General features: G+C 37.3%; 2 protein-coding genes and 1 long non-coding RNA gene across 3 annotated transcripts; 2 read left to right on the plus strand and 1 right to left on the minus strand.

The window, feature by feature from the left end:
* The first annotated feature begins 64 nt into the window (after window positions 1-64).
* Window positions 65-623, plus strand: LOC122089455. The gene is made up of 2 exons (XR_006143329.1): window positions 65-418; window positions 493-623. It is a non-coding gene; the product is annotated as an uncharacterized LOC122089455 (long non-coding RNA).
* A 6,846-nt stretch (window positions 624-7,469) lies between these two features.
* On the plus strand, window positions 7,470-9,494 carry LOC122061905 (14-3-3-like protein). Its single transcript, XM_042625456.1, has 4 exons — window positions 7,470-8,136; window positions 8,577-8,699; window positions 8,961-9,077; window positions 9,190-9,494. The coding sequence occupies exons 1-4, from the start codon at window positions 7,642-7,644 to the stop codon at window positions 9,244-9,246; spliced, it is 792 nt and encodes a 263-aa protein (XP_042481390.1). The 5' UTR covers window positions 7,470-7,641; the 3' UTR covers window positions 9,247-9,494.
* Window positions 9,495-18,256: 8,762 nt separating this feature from the next.
* On the minus strand, window positions 18,257-20,025 carry LOC122061902 (VQ motif-containing protein 9-like). The gene has a single exon (XM_042625442.1). It carries the CDS (start codon window positions 19,647-19,649, stop codon window positions 18,552-18,554), a length of 1,098 nt encoding a protein of 365 aa, XP_042481376.1. The 5' UTR covers window positions 19,650-20,025; the 3' UTR covers window positions 18,257-18,551.
* Between the last annotated feature and the right edge of the window lie 5,353 nt (window positions 20,026-25,378).

Raw genomic sequence — 25,378 nt, forward strand, 5'->3', positions numbered from 1 at the left:
AAGGTCAATAATAACTTCGTCTTTATTAATTCACTTGAAATAGCCTATTTGATCGGATTTAGGGCTTGGAAGATATTTGGAAGCTGCGACCAGTGGCGAACTGAGTTTGACAACAACTACATTAATAGAGGCAGTCGCGACCTATGCTAGATAAGGGCAACCGACCAAGATCCCGTGACCTGTGCAAGGTAGTGGCAACTGACTAAGAGGCTCCCACGTCCTGTACGAGCTAGTGGCAACCGAACAAAGGCCATCGCAAGTAGTGGCAAGTGGCAACCGAACAGAGGTCACCGCCGGTAGTCGCAACTGACCAAAAGTCACTGTGGGTATTGGCAACCGATTAGAGGCAGCCACTACCTGAGTGTGGCATTTGCTGCACACGTGAAGCGATTGAAGCTTGTTGGGCTTTTTGAAACAGGTTTCCCATTTTTCCTTCTGTGTTGCTTGCTTAAGGTTTGTTAGACTGAAACAATGCCCATTCATTCCCTGCAGAATTGGTACATTCCCTGCAAACTGGTACAATTTCCTTGCTGGACCAAGGTTTGCTCTGTATTTCTACACTTAATTTTCCATTTTAATTCTTATTATATTTACTTCAACTACTGACTTGGGAGTGTTGTCGTGTAAATTTGGTAGCTTAATGTCTATATCAAGTGTTAATTGCAACAGTGCTAATCTACTAAAGTATAGAAGCGTAAAATGTAGATGCAATCGAAAAGATGCCATTAGGATCTCTGAGACGGTCGATAATTCAAGCAGACTCTTTTACACATGTCCTAATTTTAATGGTTGTATCTATTTCGAATGGTGTGATCCCATTAATATCCCAACAACTGAGCCCTCGGCCATAAAATTTGACGAGTTGAATGAGAAAGTACATGGACTGCAAACTGATGTATAGGCTTTACGAGAAGAGGTGTGGAGATTGAAAACGATATCTCGAAGGTTGCAAGATGAATCGGGAACTAAGAATGTTAGATTGGAACAAGTAAAAAGCATAGTTGGATCAATGAAGCATGTTTGTCAGTTTGTATTAGTGTTCTTTGTTGGTGTATTTGTAGCATGTTTTATGAGCATGAAGTTATGAAAACCTTTAATACATGAGGTTCTTAATACACTTGAACAGATGTAATCTAGTTTCTCTATCAGTAATGAAATGGTTTTTCAGCTGTAACTATTTTCTCATACCAAATCCAATTTCCAATTCAAAGTAGGAGAACAATTCCAATAGTCCTCTAAAAAAAAAATTTGGCAGCATTCCACTACTAAAAATGCCACTATATATACCTGCTTAAATTAAACATAAACACGCTATTGATCATAATTGTGCTAGAACAACCACATCTAATTTCAAGTTCAAGTACATCCACCATCAAAATAACATCATCCATAAAACATTAAAAATGACACATAATCCATAAACTTTTTCCACATCAAAATAACCATTACATCCAACTAACATTAAAAAAAAAAATGAGTACCATCCATAAAACATCATCCATATCTAATTGTACTTAAAGTTAAGACCAAATCCCAAGCTTCTTTGCTATCCTCTCATGTCCTGCTGTTTAATTCTTCTTACTTCTCCCTGTCTTCTTTGCATTCTTCCTTGCTTTCCTTTTATCCTCTTTAGCTTTCAATTGGGCTTTAATCTTGGTCTATACATTCTCATCAACTATGCAACTTAAAGAAACCTGTGAAGATTTTGTTTGTATTTGAGACAAGTTGATCTCAAGTTCACTTCCGCTCATTTCCTTTCTCTACACAAGCATGAAAATAAGTATTATTACACTGTAAATAAAAGTGGTAATGGGTTTTTATTGAAAATTTTTTGCTTACCTTCACTTTAGAAGAAGACTTTTTACCCTGAACTGGAGGTCCTTTGCAAATGCGGATGTTATATCCTTCACCTTTGCATCTTTCACATCTAAGACTTAAAGAATTTTTTCTAAATTCTCCGGATGGTCCTTCACCAGGTTCTTTCTTCCTAACTGTGTTTGGTCTTCCTACTACCCTCTTCAAGGGTGGAGGCTAAACAATGCCCATAGGATGTTTTTCTGGTAACTCATCCAAATCAGGAAGTGGATGAATTATGTCTCTATACACTTTCAAGTATTTTTGTACACTGTAGTATTCATCACAATAAGTTTCCAAGCCTTTTCTCTTATTTTCAATACAGGCAGCCGCATGCTTACATGGTAGACCTATAGTATCCCAGACTTTGCATCCACAAGAACATTTCTTCAAATTAACCACATATTTACCATTGCAATCTATTACTTCAAACTTATCTAATCCAGATGCAAGTACTATACACCATCTAGATTCAGTCCTTATAATTAGGGGTGTCAACCGATTGGGTCGGTCTGATTTCAGTCGGGCTTAATCGAGCTTGAAGACTTTTAAAGGCTGCACCGTGTCTACCCATTTAACTAATCAGCATTAGTCATTGAGGGCATGGTGCGTTTTATATTCGGTCGGTCGGCCTCAAGCAATAATCGGGCTATCTTAATCGGGCTTTAGTCGGGCCTTTACCGAGCTACGGATATGTTTAATGTTAAACGAGCTATAACCGATTTTTAAACGGGCCATCTTTAAAATGTGTTCTTATATTCAAGCCCACTCATGCAAGCCCAAAAAAAATGACAGTAAATCAATAAATGATACCAAATATAATCATTATTTAAAATGTGAACATGTCTTTACTTTTTAATTATTACTCTTTAATTTGGGGGGTAAAATAGGTATTCTACAATCATTAAAGGGTTGGGTCAGGCCTGAGCACAATAGGCCAGTCTTGGTCGGGTGTTATTCGATCGATCTAGATCGGGCGTCGGACGGTCCAAGTAACAAAATCGAGATCGACCGTTTGTAAATGGGTCGGGCTCAAGCCCGACACATTTAATAAATGGTCTGGGCCGGGTCGGTCTATAAATGGTCGATCCCAGTCAATTAGTCGGGTTGGGCCACGAATTGACACCCCTACTTATAACAGTTAGCATCTTTTGAATCCTTGGCGTGACTTTCCCCATATAGGTGCAACATCATTTGTGGCTATAGTATTCACTGCCCCAGTCCTCATAATATCACCACCCCTTCGAACTTGATGCTTTTCTATACTAATCCCAAATGTCTGAGTTTGTTGTAGTCTACTAATCCCATATTGACTTTGTTGAATATAAGTGCCAATTCCACATTGACTCTGCGTAACATTATCTCCAAATCCACTATGACTTTGTTGTATGATACTATCTGCCTCCATATTTGTTTCACCCCCGAACAATCAATTTTACAGGGAAACCATTAATTGTATAATTGAATCTTGGGTGCTCCTCATAATAAAGGTCATAGACGTATAAGTTAATCGTATCCAGTTGTTCACATAATGGAAACATCTCTAGCAAAGTTGAATCATGAATAATTTTCATATCCAAATTGTTTGGAAGTACACACTTAACCTTGAATTTCACTGTGTGCCCTACGGGGACATGCCTGATCGTTGTGTTGTATATGTCACAAACCATTTCCCTGTAACTATATCTGCCAGGGTCTACCAATGTGACTCCTGAGGTATGCACGTAGTAATGATAACATATTTGTACCCTTATTTCCATTATAGAAGAGGTCATGGTTGTAGATAAATGTAGATAGTAGCAAATGTCAGAAACAAAAGTCACCAAAGTAGGTAAAAAGGATTTCATTGTGAACAAGCCTAACATTCACTGCATATAATCAATAAGAAAACTCTTAACGAAAATCAATATGGACAGTATACACTAAGTTAAACACTTAGTAGCAAAAATCAACAGGAAATGTGAAACTCTCATTCCAAATCAAAAGGAAAAAAAAAAATCAAACTACAATTGGGCATCACAGTAAGAAAAAACTCCTAAAAAACAACCGATTGAACACCGAGAAGCAACACAATAAGAATAAATCTACTAAAAAACCTACTTTGTACAACCGATTAAACACCCAGATAGCAAACCCCGTCATGAAGTAGCACAGTAAGAATAAATTTACTAAAAACATACTTTGAACCCCCAGATAGAAAACCCATCATGAATCAACGAAAATCGTACCTATGTTTAGCTGGTTTCTCTATTCAGTTTCAAGCTCACATTTTCTCTCCTTCGATTGCAGGCAGGGCGCAGGAACAATCGCACTCTTCTAGCGAATATGAAACCCTTTGAAACCCTTCCTATGTCTCTTCTCCTTCGGGGGTTAGAAAGAGACAGCGGGAAATAGTGGGGAGAGTGAGCGAGGGAGATGAGACATAGCTCCTGGTTTCTCTGTTCTCTTTTGAAGCACTTTGCAATCGCTCGACTTATTCTAATCTTTTACTTTAGAACCCAAGAACATCAACTAAGGGTATTTTAGGGAAATAATAAAATATAAGGGCAGTGTAAGTATTAGAATTCTACTGTGCAGATGATGTAATCACTTAACAATGATAATTCACGTTTAGGTGATGGAATTGAGAATCTTGAAAGTTCAGGGGAGGGTGGTGATAGAATTCAAAGTATAAGGGAGGAGATTGATATTAGGTCAAATCTCAGGGGAAGGGAGTGTAATTTCCTCTAATTTATTTTCTCGGTCACGTAGAAAAAGTTTAAACTTTAAATCATGGGATCCATAGTCCATACATGGTTAATGGTTTACCGTTCTTTTAATAATCGGTATCGAAATGGTATCTCTACCCAAAAAAAAAAAAATCATGCGATCCATACATGGGGGACGTCCATGTGTTGGTGCTTGTTTGGATTTTCTCAGTCGTTGGATGTCATATGGGTGTTCACTGCGTTCAAGAAAAGTTGAATCCTAAGGTGTTAGAGTCTAGTTGGTGGAGAGATCTCTTGAATGGCTCCAATTGTCACTCTCACTATGGTGAGCTTGTGAATTTGGTGGGTGTTTCACCCCCAAAAAAATATGTTCTCAGTGGATATTTATTCGTATGTCATTTTATATATTTTGATAAAAAAAAAAATTATATCTATCATTAGCATAATTGGAAAATCAAGTTTTTTATTCGATTCATTCTTTTGAAAACTCGATGATTTTGATTAGTCAAACTGAAATTTAGTGAGGCTATGCATGTTTTGTAGATGAAAAGAAAAAAGAGGGAAGCAGGCCAAAGGGAAAGGATGGGAGGTGGATGAAATATGGAGTCACGCTAAGGAGCAAGGGAGCCTTCTCTTAAATGATGATACCAAATCATGGCCTTATAGCGTCATTCTCCTCTTTTTGTATGTTGCTAATTTTTTGTTCAAACCAAGTTTTTGTCTCAGACCTATAACTACTTGGTACTCTTGTCAAGGAATATAACCAACATGGCTTTGAACAAAAAACTTAAGATTAGGAACTCTAACCTCAGTATGCTGAACATTTTCATTTTAATACATTTCTTCTTTTTTCTGTGAAAAAAAAAAAATCCAATATAAGAAATTAAGAATGGCTCAGTAAATAGTTAAAACTCTTATGCAGTATGGACTATGGACCATATAAGGTGAACGTCAGCTTCAAATTTAATCCATGCCTAATTTTTCTTTTTGGGGTAGAATTTAACACATGCATACATGGCCTATCTAAGTCATTTACAGAAAGTGGAACATGTTACTGTATATTTTGTTACTCAAATGGGATAAAAGTTCTGGAATAAAATAAAGTGAAATCAAAACAATACTAGAGTGGAATTTTGTGATTATCACCGCATATAATCGTGTAATTAACTCTAAAACGTATAGAATTTGATCACTAATTTTACTTTTACTTTGCAATCAAATGCCTTAGATTTAAATACTAAAATAAATTTTGGAGGAATTTTTGTCTCCATCTATGAATCTATGTCATAATTACTTCTCTTTGACATGTTGGAAGTCGAAAATGCCCTTCATTATTCCTAGAGTCCAAATCCATAGTAATGATAGGTATCATAGTCAGGGAAAATGTAATCGTAAATTTTAATTGAAAGTATAGTAACTAAATATAGTAAGAGTTTTAGGATGGTTACACAACCAAAATTACAACACTTTCCTTTTTTTTGTTCCTTATTATGGCTTTGTCGATTACATTAGAAAATGCTTGAAATTTAAATTAAAAGAAAACTAGTCATTCCATACTTCTCCCTCATAATGAATTTTCGATATGTTTTCTCTTGATTTTCTTGATGTAACCAAATAATTAATTTCCTAGCTCGCTAAATAATAATAATAATAATAATAATAATAATAATAATAATAATAATAATAATAATAATAATAATAATAATAATAATAATAATAATAGTAATAATAGTAATAATAGTAATAGTAATAATAATAATAATAATAATAATAATAATAATAATAATAATAATAATAATAATAATAATAATAATAATAATTCATTTCCTTCATTCATGCAAATAAGCAATCAAACACACCCTTAATTTTACCCTAAGAACATGAGACATGCGTCACATTTAACAAGCTATTCATGATTCATGAGGAGTCGAGAACTCTATAACTTCTTAAATTTAAAGAAGGAAGGAGATCATTGCTAAGCTTTGTGGCACCATCACCAGTGAGGGAGCTAATGAGAGTATGCATGGGGCATCCAATATGGGTGGGATTTTTCATTTCATTGGAGATAGGATAGTCATTTTGCCTTTCCTATGTCTAGTGCAACCTCCATGCAATTTGATAGCCTTCTTTTTCCATTTATAAAAATATAGTCCTTTAAAAGAAAGTTTCTCACAATAGAAATGCAGGGTAATCTCCAACATCACATCAGTGGTAATATGAAAAATGGCATCAACCACATGTGCTTAACACGTCAAAACAAGAAATGGGAGACAAGGGAAAAAAAAAAAAAAAAATTCCCAAGATGCAAAAGTAATAGTATGCTAGCATTATGGAAAACTTTTCATAATTCTTTATTTAATTTTGAAAAAATGGTTTTCTATAGGAGAGTGTGGCCTGGTCTCATTCACATTAATTGGAGCCGTAATGATTGTCCCCTCCTTCAAAAATGTAAAATGATGTATTTATTGATGCTTTCTCATGTGTTTTTATTAGCCCTTACCACATGAAAAAACCACGCTCCCTTGTATGAAATTCTTCCTCATAATATTTAGGGACCAAGTTATCCTCCAATCACAGTGGAGTTCCGGAAGAGGAACTCCCTCACCAATAGTCATCATTCTGCTAATGGATGCCTGGAATAATAAAGGGTATTTCGGACTTTTAATATATAAGAAGAGATGGTCGTTTCCTCCACCAAAATTAGGAAACCTTATAATCTAAACCGTTCGTTAACTCATCGTTAGCTGTTGTCCATCGACAGAAGGGCAAAGGTTCCACTTCCCTGATCGGAGAGACCATATGATCCGTCAAACTCAAGTGTGTCGCCTCCGCGTCGTCTAGGAGCTTAGGATCCCAGGCCATGAGTGGGTCCCAATCCTCTCTGTACATAAACGTCCGGTCTTACAAGTTGCCAACTTGGCCCAAGGGACCGAAACCGTCACCTTTTCATTTCCGTCTATTTCTTTGCCGCATCGCCTCTTCAGTCCTCTCTTTCTTTTCTTTCTTCTTCTCTTCTCTCTCTCGCCTCTTCATCTTCAACGACTGAAACGTAACAAATCTCTCTCTAGAGATATTGTCAATGGCAGCCGCAGGAGGACTTCCCTCTCCTCGCGAGGAATATGTTTACATGGCGAAACTCGCTGAACAGGCCGAACGGTACGAAGAGATGGTCGAGTTCATGGAGAAGGTCACGGCAACCGCTGAGTCCGAGGAGCTCACCATCGAGGAGCGAAACCTCCTCTCCGTCGCTTACAAGAATGTAATCGGCGCTCGCCGTGCTTCTTGGCGTATCATATCGTCGATCGAACAGAAAGAGGAGAGCCGTGGTAATGAGGACCACGTTGTTACGATCCGTGACTACAGATCTAAGATAGAGTCCGAGCTTTCCTCGATCTGTGATGGAATCTTGCGTTTGCTTGATTCTAGACTCGTTCCTTCGGCTTCTTCTGGAGATTCCAAGGTCTTTTACCTCAAGATGAAGGGTGATTATCATCGCTATCTAGCTGAGTTTAAGACTGGTGCCGAGCGCAAAGAAGCCGCCGAGAGCACCCTCTCTGCTTATAAGTCAGCGCAGGTTTGTTTCTTACGGTGTGATTTCGTTTCGTCTTTGTTTTTCTCGAATGTTGCGGCCTTAAGGTTAGGGTTTTGTTAATCCTCCCCTTGTTTCCTTCCTTTTTTTTTTTTTTCTCCGGGAGGGGGAACGAGTTTGAATAGTTGATCTTATTATTAGATTTTCTTATTATTTCTTCCCTTTTTGGTGATTTAAGGTTTTGATGCATTAGTGTTTGCGATTTCTGGCGTTCTTCTTTTTAAGAAATTATATTTTATTTATTATTCTTTTTATTCTAATAATTGGTTTTCGATTATCAAATAAAAGAGGAAAAATGTTATATTTTATGCGATCTTCGTTTCTTGTTTTCTGCCAGCGGTTTTGTTGAATTCTCTGTTTCATTTTAGATTCCTGCCTCTTGTATTTGTCACCCCTGTTTTTGAATGAAAAGTTTGCGTTCGCAGGATATTGCAGTTGCAGAGTTGGCTCCAACCCATCCGATCCGGCTAGGACTGGCTCTTAACTTCTCTGTCTTCTACTACGAGATCTTGAATTCTCCTGACAGAGCCTGTAATCTTGCGAAACAGGTGGGGTAATTAAAATGTGAAGCTTTACATAGTTTCATATCTTTCCTTTCTTTTTTAATGATCTTGATACCTGTATTATACTCTAAACGTTTTGCAGAATTTTGTTCTATACTAACTGGAAGTGTTTGATGGTTAATGTTGTCTCCTGTGGCCTTTATTTTGTCGTTGGTATAATATGTTCCATTGTCTGATTTCTTTACTTTGTTGAAATTCATTCTTCGCTTATATTTGTTTTCTTTCGTGTGTATAAATGTTAAACAGGCCTTTGACGAAGCAATTGCGGAGCTGGATACGTTGGGAGAGGAGTCTTACAAGGATAGCACTCTGATCATGCAGCTTCTTCGTGACAACCTTACCTTGTGGACATCTGATATGCAGGTATGTGATATTATGTCTTTGAGCATATGAATGTTTGAGTTTTCTGTTTCTATGTTGTTTCTTGAAAACCCTCTTGCTGATTTTGAATTGTGTTTTTTGGGTTTTGATTTAGGATGATGGTCCTGATGAGATCAAAGAAGCACCCAAGCGTGAAGATGAACAGCAGTGAAGTAATTCATGTTCAGATGATAGTATCTCTTCTCCTCCATCTGTTTTTTAAAGAGAGAAGGGGCTTGGTGCTAGCTACTTTTGAGTTTTTAGTTTCAACCTTTCATTTCTCTGACCTTTTGAGGTACCAAGTTTGTTCATTTGTGTTTTTTTTTATCTTTTTTGATATGTTTTCTAATTGTTTTCTATCTTTGAAGAGATTGGAGTTTATGTTTGCATTAAACATATCAGAAGCTTGATTTCTAAGTAGCTTGGTGACTTCTCTTTTTTTTTTTTTTCCTGAATGGAAATTAGTAATGCATTACCATCTCCATCTTCTGTATGTCCTGATTATTATCCTTTATTTCCATTGTTTCCTATGGTTCTTTTGTATTTATGTATGGTGTGAATCGTGTTACGATACCAAGATTATAGCCAAAGGACTAACCGTGAGAAGGGAATCGATTTTGGGTTTAGGTGGCTTAAAGCTGTGTTGAGAAGGAACTTTTGGTTTTGAGAAAGAATGGTGTAATAGAATTGAAAAGTGACTTGACGAGTTAATTACTCTGGTTCGTTTTGGACTGGTAGACATCTCTGTTTAGGGTTTGTTTGCCATTCTAGCAAGAGTTTCACTCGTCGGTCAGGGTGATCAATTGTTGTCTTGTTTTAGGCTTCATTCTTACAAAGACATGGTCAATAATGGATTATTTTTTACATTCACCGTGGCTTGATAGCCTATTAGCCCTATCGTTTTCTCATTCACCGTGGCTTGATAAATCCATTCATGTCTGTCATACCAACCCTGTTCATGTCAAAGTAGGGATTGAAGACTAGAAGGTGGGGAGTAACGTCATCCTCCGGCCTCAAATTCAGTTGGTTATAGAGTTGTAGTGCATTTCCCCCGGACAAGGCTCAAGGAAGTTACAAAAAAGGTGGGCATTGAGGGGATACAAGTCATTTCTGTTGGACCTAATGAGTGTCTCGACTCTCGGGCTAGGTGGGATTGGGAATGCATTTCAAACTTTCAACTTGACCACCATTCCTCTCTCCCCTCTTCGATGCTTTTACTCCTTTCGATTTTGTCCTTTTCTTTTTGTGGACTGATCTTTTGTCACGTCGATATGAACTGTGATTTCACTGTATCAAAATCAGTTACTAGAGGGGTTCAGACTCCTTTATTCAATGTTTTAATTTCTACTACCTCTGGTGGCTCTGAATGGTAGCTTTTGGAAGTTCTCTCTCTCTCTCTCTCTCTCTCTCTCTCTCTCTCTACAGAGTAAGGGACAGACATGTCTTTTCACATGGGAGGGGACAGTGAAAGATGGGGGAGCTTTGACGTAGGCCATGATCTTGGTTTTTTTTTTTTTTTTTTTTTTTTTGGTAGAATCCTGGATAGAGTTCATTTTCCATAAAGGGCAAGGGTTGTCAGTTCATTTTTTTTATTGATTTTATTTTGAAAAGAACAAATAATAAATTAATCATATGTGTCTGGGTATACAAATACAGTACGCCAGTCGCCATAGACTCAGAGACACTTTTCCCTTCCATAAATTCATACATAATGGATATTTTAGTCATCTGGCCTTCTTGGTGGGCTGGGGTGGGGCCGGGGGGGGGATGTTCATTCTTTTTTTTTTTATTTTTTTATGGGGTCCTAGATGAGAGTAGAGGAGGATTTGTAGCTGACTGATTTCAACTAATGAGTTGTACCAATGATGTGAGGTTTCTTAATTGTTTTAAAGTTTGTTTGGTGAATGCTGACACTGCATCAACTGTGCGCTCTCCATTAGCCTTATCATTTTTGCCGAAAGCCCTGGTGGTTGGCACTTCTTTAGGAGAGTGCTTTAGGGCCTTGTTCAGGGGATTAGTCCCCCCACAGGCACAGCTTCTTCTGAGTCACAGAACTATTAGGATTTTTATTGTTACTAAAAAAAAAAAACTATTATTATATTGCTTTCCAAGAAGCTCTCTTGGGCCCCATTTTGCCCCCCTCTGTTGGTCCCTATCTTGACTCTTCTGTGAGTCCTCCTAATGGGCATCTTGCAACCGGGGGCAAAAAAAACAGACATTCATATGAAGGGCATAGATAAAAGGTTATATTCCATATAGGTTAGCTGACTTTTTAGACAAGGATAAAGAATTTGTACCCTTTTGATCTAAATAAGGTGGGTAAGGATAAGGCCATTGACTGACCCTACTTTCCCTTTAGCTGCCCTTCTAATTATCTAATGTGCGCGAGAGAGGGAGAGAGGGAGAGAGGGAGAGAGAGAGATTTGGATATCTTTCCAGGGTTTGTCATCTAGCAACCTCGTAGAAACTTTAGACACAACCATGGATTTTAATTCACGGAATTGGAGACAAAGTGACAAAATCGGGTGCTGCAGATACCCAGTGTCAGCCGTATCGGCTCTTTTTTAGGGGAAAAAAAAAAACTATTTCCGTGCTGTATCGGATAATCCTTATCGGTGTGTATCAGTATTGGTCATGGCTTATGCGGCCGATCCTATACCAATGTGTCCAACTATGATTTTAAGTATAGGACATTATTATTGTTATTTCAATTTTTTTTTTTACAAATGACTGCATAGATCAGATCATATCAAGGTTAAATGAAAATAATTCAATTTTCACCAAAAGTAGTAAGGCAAAGATCCTTTACTAACTAGATTACCTGTAAGAGATTCAAATATGGATCAATTGGATAAGTCAAAAGGTAGATCAAATGCCATAAATCTGCATTCCACTTGATCTGATATGGGATCTTGACCTAATTTGCATTGATTGAATTCCTCTGTGGCATAACAAGACATTTGGTACGCATCTAAAGGCCAAAATCGCTCAAGCATGGAGTTTAAGACACACACACAACTTGTATCACAAAGGATCGAAATATAGTTTGCATCAGCCGTCCAGAAAGAAGTAATTCTTGAGAAACTCCTTTCAGCCCTTGATGGGTATTTTTTAACCTATGTAGAGGATATATTGCTTTCACCCAAAAAATAGAAAAAAAAAATTAAAAATAGAAACAAGAAATATTGCCTATCAAAAAGTAAAGAAACGAATCAAATGGAACCAGCCAAACCAGTGGAATCTTTAGATTAAGATATTCTCTCTTCACCTTCCGTGAAGAAAACCCCATCCTAAATTAAAAGGACTAAAGTTATTATACTACCAACAATTTAAAATTCTTTTTTCATTTTTCTTAATAAAGATTGATCAAGTATGTTATATAATTGTATTGTCATTTACGAGATAAATTGGCCTTTATGCCTTTTTATCTTATCACCAACCCAACTCCTCTACTTTTCATTTGCAACAACACATACATAGTAAATGGGAGTTTAAAATGGCACAAGCGTTTAATCCCATGGACAAATCACTGTTGGTGAGGGGATTCTTCCATCTTGACTGGTGAAGAAAAACTTAGCTCAGATGCCACCCCATGGAACATGTGGGTGGCAAGTCAATTCTTTTCAAGATGATCAAATGCCATTGACATATCAATGCAATAGTCAATGATTTCAGCAATTGGCATTCATCTTTCTCTTTAGATATATGCTGATCTAAGCTCACTGTAAAATGTGTCACCTTAATAACGACAACTATCTAGCGCAATCGGTAAAGCTATTGTGCGCTAAGCCCTCTCACTCACCCAGAGGTCACGAGGCCTCTTAGCCATCACCTTCGTCCCCCCTTCTATAGAGTAGGTACTGATGCAAAAAGGTTAAATAAAAAAAATAATGTCACATAATGTCTTACCATTGATGTGAGGATTTAAGTAAAAGAAAGGATGATAATTTAGATCCCCACCCCCCTTTCCTTCAGAAGAGATTATTAGTCTTTCTAAAATGACTATGTAAAATGGAGAAAGTTTTCCTTTCATCCATTATCCTAGTGTTGACTGATGAAGATATAACGAAGTTTTGTCAACACTTTCAAATGATTAGAGAATACCTGTGCTCTCACAGGACCAAGGATTTCAAAATCAGGATTGAGTCAGCCAATTTGGATTGGAATCAATCGAGACTGATCCTGATTCTGGCCAGCCAATCCCTGTATGGAAACTAGGGTTAGGGCAGTTTTATACTGATTCCAATCTGATCTGAGCTAACCATGATACCAGACTTCAGCTGCTCACAGAAAGCAGGTAAAGGGTGGCAAACTTAATAGGTTGCCTAGTTTTCTAGTCAGTGTTATGTGATTATATATTAATAGATGTGTGATATAGAAGTATAGAGCTGCTTTGTTGGATAAGAACATATGCTTACCACGATTAAAGCTGATCCCTGCAACTTATTTTGGATTCGGCCATGAGTATCATCTGACCTTCTTTTTTTGATATTTTTTCAATCAATTAAATAACAAAAAATCATAGATCTTCTTATAGCAAGATCTACCCTTTGACCTTTTTTTTATTTTTTTTTATTTTTGTTAATCAATTAAATAACAGAAAATTATAGAACTTCTTATAAACAAGATCTAATTGTCTTTCGAATCAATAAAATCCAAGTCTATGGAAATCTTTACTTCTTCCTAATGATCGTATAACTTCTTATAACAAGATCTGCTTGTCTTTCAAATCAACAAGTCAATAAAACCCAAATCCATGGAAATCTTTGCTTCTTCTTCCTAATTCCAATTTCTAAGGTTTCGGTCAAATTTTGACCAATTCTGATCCAGTGGGAATCGAAAGGTATCTCCATGAAGAAACACATTTCTGTGATTAGTTCATTAATTATTTTCTTAGCTAGTTTAGTAGCTTTTAATATGCCCTCAAGGATTTTAAACTTGGAATTGGAGATTGAATCAGTCCCTACTGACTTAGGAATCCAATCTAATCAAAATCGGCCTAAAATTGGTCCCAAAGGCCCTAAACTTGGCCCCTCAGATATGAAAACCCAACGACCTAACGACCTAGTCCCAGAAACCCTAGAATCGGCCGCTCTGAAACATCCAGAATTGGGGTCAGTCATAACCAATTCAACCGATCCAATTCCGATTTTTAAAGAATAATGCCCTCCCCTATATTATCAAGAATAACTTTGATTTACTCAAATAAAAATAAAGGAAATAATCTTTCTATTCTTAATTTCAAAGCTAAAATATATTCATAGATGAAAAGGTCAAAGGATGGACCACAGAAGACCAATGCACAATAATCTTGACTTGGAAGACATGGTTCACATGCCTGGCAGAGAGCTGAATGGCATGAGTCACACAATTGAAGGGTACTTTCCTTGAAGAAAAGTCTCAGGGATATAGCAGTATTTATTTTATGAAATTGGAGTAATACTAGTAGTAATCTGCACAAAGTCGCAATGGTGAAGAATAAAATAACATAACCTGTCAAGTGCATCAAGAACAGTCAAAAAAATGAGGCATCCTAAAACAACAGATCCTGCTCTGAAGGTCCCAATGTTGACTTCTCTACATACAACAAAGCTTCTTGCACAGACCAGGAAACCACTTCCCATTGATTAAAGAAACTTCTTTGAAGTTCCAAGTTTATCATCAATAATTAAACTCAAAACTGTGAACAAAAGAATCAGAGCCATCAACTCTCTCTTACATGTTTTGCAACATCAAATCACATAATCTGAATAAGATAATAAAATGTTCAAAACTAAGTAACATGAAACTGTTCTCTTTTTAGTACATTCACTCTGTAATTTAAACATGAAACTTTTCTCTTTTTTAGTACATTCATTGTCTGTAATTTAAGCTAGGTTTATCTTCAAAAATTTAAGTTCGGTTCTTCCATTGTTTTGTAATGGATTTGTGCATAAAGTCTGCTGGTTCTCAATCAGAGAAAGATAAAAACTCAAAAAAGACATACCCCAAGAAAACCAAATACAAGATATGGCAATTGCTTGAATTCATCAGACAGTTCTTTATCATTCCGGTAAAATTGCTCGTAGAGCTGATGCAGGCAAGGAATCCAACAGTTCTGAAACAGGATGCAATTAACGGATAGAAAAAAAGAAGCAACAGATAATGTATTGAATTAGCCAGTGGTGAAAAAACAGGCTTGAAAGCAAAACCAGCAATAAGAATGCCTAGTGACACAGGCTGTGACCTTTGAAATACAGCAATAAGCAAGGAAAAATCCCCCAAGATTTTTACTCTATTCCAAAACCAATACCTTTCGGCTCAATTTCATTAACTCCATACAAATCTTGATTTTGGTTCTAATAAAGGAGTGAAAATATGTCCAATAGCCAAAGCAAGGTCTACCACAGCCACCCAAAACTTGACTCTCTATCCACAATGGCATGTACATGAACAAATACAAAAGAAAACTACCATGGCAAAGGAAATGAATACCCAAAAGTACACATTTGTCTCCCAACTCTGTGCTTAGCCAAAAAATATGCCATGTCATTCCTCAGTTTTCACTGGAAAGAGCAGTTCGCCTGTGAAGCGAGGGAATTATACCTGTGCTAGGTGAAAACAAGAACAAGCAAGATACCCAAGAACATCCAAGAACCCAAAGGGAAACAGAAGACCAGAAGCAAAACAAGCTATCCAACCTGAGTTGACTAAGAAACTCCTGCCACCAACGCAACAGCTCCCAGTACATGGAAATCATCCTCATAAGAAAAGAGTTTTAAGAGCATCAAACACAGTTAAATTTGGTCATCCAGTGGTTTGTTAAAGAAGCCCGTTTTTCACAGATCAGATTTAACACAATTCGTCATTCATGACTTGTTGTACATACCCATGAATGGGCATATGCTCCAGCACTGAGCATAAGCTGGATTCCCTTTCTTTTTCCCAAGGATCTCAGCTAAAATACTCACTCTAATATAATTTAAACTGTTCTCTGAAATAAAATATATAATTAGCTTAATAAATGTTGCACTGGTGATACTTTAGAACAAACATACAATTACTCATGGTACAGGATTTATCCAAAGCCCAAACTCAAAGCTCTCTAGAAAAGTAAAAAGGTTGAGCAAAATCTCCAAGAAGCTTACTCATTAGAAGATATTCTAGCAATGGTTGTCACCGAATCACCCTATACGGCTATACCATGATGTCGCAAAATCCCTCACTTAAATCTAAATCCAATTCTAATAAAGAAAACCATCTCTCTCAACTTCCTTCACAAATTGGACCTGAATACACCCTCCGTATATCTCCTGCCGTTGGTGTGATGACTCCCCCAACCCTGGAAAGACCCAAAATTTTCATAAAGGAACCATCAAAATTCAATCTGACATCCCATCCAACCATAGCTCAGCTATTCAGTTCATAGAAATGTTTGAATAAATCACATTTGGCCAATCTGTGAATTAAAAAATTGGAACATCTCCAAAGAGTGGATCAGCCATAGACCAATGTGCCCAATCACAACCTAATTTTCTCAATCATCTTCAACTCAGATGCCAATATGACCCAGGGAAAAAGGCATGCCTCTCCTCCGACAACGACCATAGTGCATGTAATAGTGTAGCCCTCCATGGGAACCTACCCCTTGCCCCAAATGGAATGAGTTGCCAAAACCGCATAAGCCCACTACATCATTGGGGAAAGTCCAATTGGAACTAAAATTTGTTAGGAAATGAAACAACACCTGCTTTGCAGAAAAAATAAATGTGATCAACCAACTTCCCTTCATCCTTCACAAGATGCATACCAAGGGAGAGACAACACCTTGTCCACATCTAATAGATATCCACAATCATAATTTTCCACTGGCCCCTGAAGCCTTGCATTTAAAAGAGGTGACATGAATGTTCTAGATCTTTTGGTTATTTTTTTTTTTTAAAGAACATTGAAAAAAGATTTTTCTCAGTTGTCCAAACAAAGTCTCAAACTGCAGTTATTTTTTTTTCCTTCTAAATATATAAACAAAAAAAATTCCTGTTGCAACTTGAACCAAGCCCCGAGTTGAAATCTGAAGTAGTCACAGATTATCTAGGTGTTACAGAAGGATCATTGTAGTGGAGCAATTACTGGACAGATTTTTCTCCTATTTGATCTGACACCACCTACTCACAGTGTTGATTTTCACTTCTATAGAATGAGATGGGCAGGATTTAAAAAATAGGATTGGATCAGCAAAGGCCAACCTGATTCTGGACAATCCGGATTGGACAAACCCCAACAGAATTGGTAGGGTAGATCCTCTACAGGCTGATTCTAGGGTTGACAAGGACGATTCCAGCCAATTCCAGTCCAGATCAAATTGGAATCAGCCAGGACCAATCTGGATCCCGGTTCTGGGTTTTTGAACCCTGGATGAGCATCACTTCCTAATTGAACATCTTGTTCTAGGGAGGCCTACAGTCTGCAAACAATGCCACAGACATGGACAAGGGTGGGTAGTAAGGGATCAATGACTTAATAGGGTGTTTCTGGACCATGCTAATCAAGGTTTAAGTCTTTCTTCTGAAATAGCCCCATTTTCACTTGAATATAATTCTAATGCTAATTGGATTTTATTTTATTTTTTTGGTGGGGGGAGGTGGAGGGGGAGGGGGAGGGGGGAGAACCAGTCAAGAAAACTTCATATCAAAAGACATAAGCAATGATGAATGAATAGCTAGCAAATCCAAAATGGCTATATCATGTCAGATATCAAGCCCAAAGGGGGAGACAAGTCATCCTGGAGTAATAGAAGGTTAGGATGAAACACTAGAATCAAATGTAGATAAAATTCATCTTAAATCACAGGGGGCTCCCGTTACCAAATTGAAATGCTTCCACAACTATTCATTGAGATTGACAGAATTCACAACAAAGTTAACAGTGATCTCAAAAAAATAAATAAAAATAAAAATTTGCAGAAGTATATCAGTTTTGGCCATGACAGAAATGAAATTCCTTGCAGGAGACAAGTATCAATCTGGACAAAAGCTCTCACTGCAAGCTTATCTCTGCTAATTTATGCCACCAAGGACCTCAATTGCATATTCTTTAAGAACTCATTATTGGACTTGTGAGAGAAGAACAATACTGGCAAAAGAATCCCATTGAAATTTCATAAACTATGAGTTTAATTTGTAAATTGTAAGAGCCTTTATCAATAAAACAACAAATGCAACATTCTGAGTTGAATTTAAGAGAGAAATTCCAATCAACCGAAACTCAGAAGAACAAAAATAGTTTCCTACGTCTTTCACATTCATTTACACAACAAAGTTCGAATTTTTAACCAGTGTCAGATCTCCTTCCTCCCGACGACCGGCGATTTGAATAAGAATTCCCTCCTTCCCAACCCAAATGTACAGTAACAAAAGAAAAAGGAGAAAAACAAAACCCTAACTTGAGCTCCAGCAAGCAATGAAGGCTTACCTTCTCTGCTTTGTGATGTATTTAAGCTCATATATCTCTCCACTTTGGACTAGCCACCGGAAACCTTGGTGACAGAGGGAACTGTGAAAACCCTAATTGACCGGCAGTAGGTGAGAACAGAAACGTCGGGGAAAGCAGAGGGTACGGCGACTGCGGCGACGGAAGTTTCCCAAACGGCAGAGGCGACGAAGGCATCAGAAACTGTGATGGAGACATAGCCGATGTGGGCGAAGGAAGAACCTGGTGCGGCTGCGGAAGAGGTGGTGGCGGCTGTAATGAGCCAGGGTGGTTGTTGTTGTTGTTCCACCGAGGCGACACCAGAGGCTGAAACGAATTAGGGTTATTCCACCGTGGCGACAACAGCGGCGAAAGCCCAGTGGGGAATCGCTTGGAATCGTAATCGACAGTCGAGATGGAGCCCTGGAGGTACCTCATGTAGGCGGAGATGGGTGATTCCGCAGCGGCATGAACTGATGGGAAAGGAGGAAGAGGCGATAAAGGAGACACCGACCGTCCATTGTTGTTGCCCACAAAGTTGCCGGTGCTACCGTTGTTTGTCAGGCCACCATCGTTGGCCGCGGCGGAAGCGGCGGCTTTGGTGGTGGGGAGGGGAGATTGGGGTCGAGGGCTGAGGTGGGCAAGTGGTGGTGGACGAATACGCTGGAGGCGAGAGCTTTGGGGCTTAGGTGGGTGGATGGGTGGGGGTGTAGAGAAGCTTCGTTCGTGAGCTGGGGAGCCAGTGAGCTTCTGAACTACGTCTCTGAAATCGTTTTTGTTGATGTTATACACTGGAGGCTGATGCTGTTGCTGTTGCTGTTGCTGCTGCTGCTGCTGCTGTTGCTGTTGCTGTTGCTGTGGTTGCTGTTGACTCTGCTGATGCAGTGGTGGTAGTTGCTGCTGTGGATTGTGACGAAGCTGGTCAACAGGGTATTTTCTGATGGGTGGGGGTTTTGAATCTTTAGCTATCTTGTGAGAGATCTTATTGAGCTGCTTCAGGTACTGATCTCTGCTATTGCTGTCGCTGGTAGTGGTGTTGTTCTGGTGGGGATGGTATTGCTGCTGGTGAAAGTTGCTGCTGTTGTTGCTGGTGATGGATTCACCAGATGAGTGACAGCTTTTTTCCATTATACCCAACCTCTCTCTCTCTCTCTCTCTCTCTCTCTCTCTCTATCTACCCACTATTGATATCCTCTTCTTCTTTATCTAAGATGATGCTTATCTGGGTTCATGCTTTTAACATGAAGAAAATGGGATCAAAACTGCTAAAAGCTGCACAGAAGAATTGAGCAGGAGACAAGAGGGGGACATGAAATCAATGGAAAACAGGAACCAGATTTGTTTATTTCAACTTTGGGAGGCTGTGAGCCCTTTACCCAAAATTAAGATTTTATAACTTCTCAGTTTTTGAGAAAGATCTTATTTAAGAACTAGAGAGAAAATTAAAGACTGAATCTGGTGCTTTCAGTGTCTCTTCCTTTGCCTTTCCTTAACCCATAGATTAATTACAAATTGAGAGAGAGAGAGAGAGATGTCATATTACCCACGAAAGAAGGCACCGCGCGTCCAAAGGAAGAATGCGTTTGAAAGACGTCCGTTTTGAAAAAGACGTCTCTGACGGGCTGAGTTATTAAACTAATGGAATCCTAAATTAAACAATAATTAATACTACTTAGTTAGTTAATTAATGATGAAATTCTTTCTTTTTCTGACCCGTACAATTGATCCGTGAGTAAAAGATTCAATTTATATCAGACCGTATCGGTTTGAATCATTCAAAAAAATTTGAAAAGCACCACGTATCGATATCTATCGGTATCACACGGATCAACTAATACAAGTGATCCATGCAGGCCAATACGATACTGATTTATAGAATCCAGAGCTGCATAGTAGAAGTGCCAATTCCTAACCATTATATGACAGGTCGGGCCGGGCAAGGGCGATATGGTGTTAAATTTTAACCGTTTTTGGTTTCTATTAATTAATTACTACAATTACCAAGCGTGACAGAAGGGGGTGGTCAAAGAAGTTTGTTGACTATAAAAGGACCCTCATGATTTGCTGACTCATATGAGAGAGAGAGATATTAATAGAATAAGCCCAGCCCACATGTGGCTTCATGGCCGCCGCAAAGAGGAGGAAATGGGCTTCAATGTTTCAGTCCCAAGACTCCCAGCAACCACCAAACAGTCTGAACCATAAATTGGTAAGGAGCAAATATCTAATCTCCTCTCCTCTGTTTTATTTAATAGGGAGAAGGGTTTGATTGTGTTGTGTGGGGCTTCTAGATGGGAATGGGGTACCCCAAATGGCCCAATGACCCAATATAATATAAGAGGATGGACCCAGTCTTTGATGCTGTAAAGTCCATTAAAAGACAAAGTGGAAGTGAATTCCGGTCGGAAGCAAATGATGGTTACATTAACTTTTGGATTCAAAAAGGATGAAAAGAAGGAGTCGGTAGAGAGAGAGAGAGAGAGAGAAAGAGAGGGAGGATTGCCCAATCAACTTTTGTTTTGGTGCTGTGCTCCCCTCACTTGAGGGTGATGTGGCAGTATCTCTATATATGAGAAAAGCATGAAAAGCTTGCTTTGAGCCATTGTGGGCAATGAGGTAGGTAGCTCATTTATTTTTCTTGTGTCCATCAAATCTTAAATGATTTAATTAATTTAACTGCTTATAATGGTTATTATTGTCCTTTATCTTTTAAGTTAAAAGGAGTTCACGAGTATGAAAAGAATTGTGCACTATGTTCACATTCATATATTGTATATTAAATTGGATCATATGAGTTTTGAATGGATAAATTTTAGTTGTATAAGAAATAAGATTTTCATCAGTGGATCATAATTTATTCCTATATTTGAGAGTTTCTTATCAATGCAATTGGACATTATGGGTTTTCATCTATCAATGGTTAGTGTCTTTTAGATTGTATATTAGTGTGTTAGATTCATAGTATTTACACGTGAACGAAAAAGACGATCGACAAAAAATTTGCTTTCCGTATTGGATGAGTATCAAGAGAGACAATGTTGTTTCATAATTGGATGAAGTTCCGTTACTAATGGCCCCGATTAACTACAAGCTCCACAAAAGTCGTTTAAAGTGGTATAGTCATGCTTAAAGGAGGTCTAAAGACACCCAATAAGGATGAGTGATTAGATTCATATTGAATGAGCTAAAAAAGGTGAGGGTAGGCCTAAAATGACAATAAAAAAAGTGGTGAGGAATAACATGCATAGTTTTCAGTCTTGCCCCAAGTATGACCTTGGATCGGGCCTATCGGAGGGCAAGGGTCTATGAAGCCGATTCCATCTAACTGAGATTTCTTGACTTGTTGGATTGTGCCTCTTTCCTCTTAGTTGCTTGTCATCTTTTTACTCTCAACTTTCTATTTCTTCCTTCACCTTTTCTTGTTCGGACTTTTTTTTCTTTCCTATTTTGTTTTGTATGGATCTATGTAGCCGATCCCATTAAGTTGGGCTAATGCTAAGTTTGTTGTTGTAATGTTGTTTCATAATTGGACAAAATTACGTTCCTAATGACATGATTTGTAAATTATTTACAAAAGAATTTTAAAAATAATAATAATTTCTAAATGTTTGGAAAATATTTTGATGTACAATCGATAAATTGGATCTTCAGGATAAGATGACAATATAAGGTGATGCTTGTAATTATTTTTATTTTCATAAATTCTTTATGTGATATCTTTAAATTGATATATTTGATTGTAATTAATCTATTTCATTAAGGATATACATGTCATATCATTTTAAATTGTCCTTATGTGCCAACATCTTTAATTAGGAGTTAAAAATATTTATAATAACGAAATTAGATAAATGAATTATCTCATGACTCATGAGATCTCTTATCAATTAGAGCAACATCCTTTTTTTTGGGTAGAGGAAGGTAGGTTTGTTGCAACATCTTTATTTATTAATTAAGAGATAAGGATGGATGGGAGAGATCCTTCCAACCGACACATACTATCAGTCTCTTCTCCCTTCCACTGCTTGAGGAATCGAATTAGATTGGCCTGAATCGATCACATTCGATCCTGATTCTTGGCTAATATTGTATCATTGAATTAGTGTAAAATAAGGGTAATAAAATAAATAAATAAAAATAAATTTTTAATAACAACTAAGGGTATTTTTATCTTATCTAGATCAAGATCGATATCGGCCTATTCCAAAATCTTAAACAATGCTTTCTCTCTCTCACTTTTGTACCTGGGGTCTTAAACCATAATCATATGGAGAAGGTCTCCTCTCTCTTTGTGCAAAGAGTTTCTTCAAAAATTTATTGCATCCCTACTATTACTGGATTAGAGAAAAGTCATATTTCCTATGAGTTCATGCCTTTGTGGTACATTAGGTAACTCTTTTCCCTTCCATGGGATGGTTTGAATACTCTTTTTTTTTTTGTAAAGTGACGGTTTGAACACTCTAAATCATACATAAAGCTTGATCTTAGTTTTTTTTTTTTTTTTTAGAAGAACATCACCAAACCAACACAAACTACTTAAATATTTTTTTTAATCATATATAGTAAGGATGCTTTTGAAATTTAATTTTTCTAACCAAATAAAATAAAATTTAATAACCAATATGTAGTATTTTTTTTTTAACCAATATGTAGTGATTTAGAGTTATTAATGTAATCATGTGGGACCTAGTTACAATTTTTTTTTTTTTAAAGGTTTGAAAAATTTCTTTTCCCTAATTAGGGCCTGTGTAATTATATCATTGGGTCTTTATTAATTGAATATTCTTAAAAAGGTGACATCATCTTATAAGGATTATATAAGACAAAGTATAATTATGAAAATACCCACATGCTTTTGGACGAAAGCAACACGAGATTGGCATGTTTTTTTATCCCTACATTTAAAGTTAGACCAAGTTTCTCTAAAACCATGGCGACGAGTGCTTTAAATGCACACATAGGGTATCATAAGGGGTTTTTCGGAAAAGATACTAAAACCCTATATGGGTTTATGAACCTTAGGATGGAATAATGAACTCTTGATGTAAAAAAATTGTCCTTTAAAAATAATTTTTTTTGGCATTATCAATTACTCCTCGCTCAATACAAAATGAACCACCCCTATTGTATGAAGAAGAATAATTTTGCTTTCAATACGTACCATTATGATTTCTAATTCAATATAATCAACGATGGTTACGCCAAGCAAGACGTTTCTTTTTGTATACTATATGTGTTTTAGCCTTTTGGGTAGATTTTTTTATATTTATTTATTTTTTCTATGAAAGAAATTTCCATTGTGAGTACCCTAAAGACCAGAAGAATGGGGAAGAATAGAAGACCAAGTCAGATCCTTATGCTGGGCCCTGTCTTGGTCCTAAGGCCCATGGGTCTTAGACCCAGCCAATATATAAAGAAACAAGTTTTATGTTTCAATATGGGCTTGAACTTCGAACTTCACACATATGGGTTAGGCCGAACTAAATTGGGTCTTTCTACATGTCACAAGTTTATTCGTGACTATAGGAAACTGCCGCAGGACACATTCTGTCCTTGGTCACACACAATTAGGGTTGTCAACCGGTCGGGCCGGGATGGTCTTGGTCGGGACTAATCGAGTTTGACCACTTGAAAATCTTGCACAGTAAACGTCTATTTCAGTAAACGGACCTAGCTTTGAGGGGCATGGTACAGCTTATAATTAGACCAATTGGTGTCAGGCTATCTTAAACAGACCTTGGGCTACAGACCTATTTAAGTCTACGTGGGCTCTAAATGTGCTTACCTTAGAGTTATTTTCTTAAGTGGATTGAAGGTCCATAGTTGTTCAATTTAAACATTAAATCAATATAGTTTATACAAAAAATCATCATAGTAGAATGTGACAAAAATATTTAATAAAGAAGAAAAATGATTTGAGATCATGGTTGTTCTTTAATAAAGGGGTCGGGCTCGGTTGGGCTACACCGAGTCTGTTCAAGTCGGGCCTATAATCACTCGGCTTGGTCAGGCGCCCGACAGACTAGCTACATGCACTATGAATGCCATTTAGCCCGACACGTTTATTAATCGGACTTATCCAGGTTTGACCATAAATATATCGAGATCAATTGGGCCTATCGGTGCAGGCTCATAATTGACGCCCTAAGCACAATTACGGAGGTCAAAGTTCCCAGTCGGCTGATCCAAACCGATCAATTCCGTTTGGATTGAATCGAATTCTTATTGGTTTGGTTTTGAAGTGGTGTCTGTGAACCAGTAGAAATTGAAACAAAACTGGACCAACTGAATGCGCGGGTCAAAGCTGAAAATTGGACCAAACTTGATAAAACATGAGACCAGAACAATAACCCGATATGAAACTGAAAACCCCTCAAAAACTAGGATTTCCTCATTAATTTCTTTATGTTTACATGTAAACCTGAAATCGGACCAAACCAAATCTGATAATAGTCTAGTTATGAACCAGTAACAAAAAACCAATAAAATTGGATCAAACTAACTGAAAACGAAAACTTCCTTTATGGTTTGGCTTTAGATTGTCACAATAACAGACCGAAACCGTTTCAACCTTATCAGAAATGGACCAATTTGACCCAACTTGGCCCAATTTATTATACCTGAATAACACAAGGCATGCATATGTATTAGTATATATATTTACATACATCATGCGTGTTTCTTCTTTTTTTGTAATGTAAAAATAAGGATGTGTTTGGTAATCATTCAGTTCCAGAAACGATGTTTCATGTCAAAAACAAAATTTTCAATTTCTGTGCCTAAATGCCGTTTTAAAAAAAAAAGTGTTTACTGAAACCTGTTTCAGGAAAGATTACCATAGTTTTCACTTCTTTTTT

This window comes from Macadamia integrifolia, chromosome 2, assembly GCF_013358625.1.
Source record: "Macadamia integrifolia cultivar HAES 741 chromosome 2, SCU_Mint_v3, whole genome shotgun sequence".
NCBI lineage: Eukaryota > Viridiplantae > Streptophyta > Magnoliopsida > Proteales > Proteaceae > Macadamia > Macadamia integrifolia.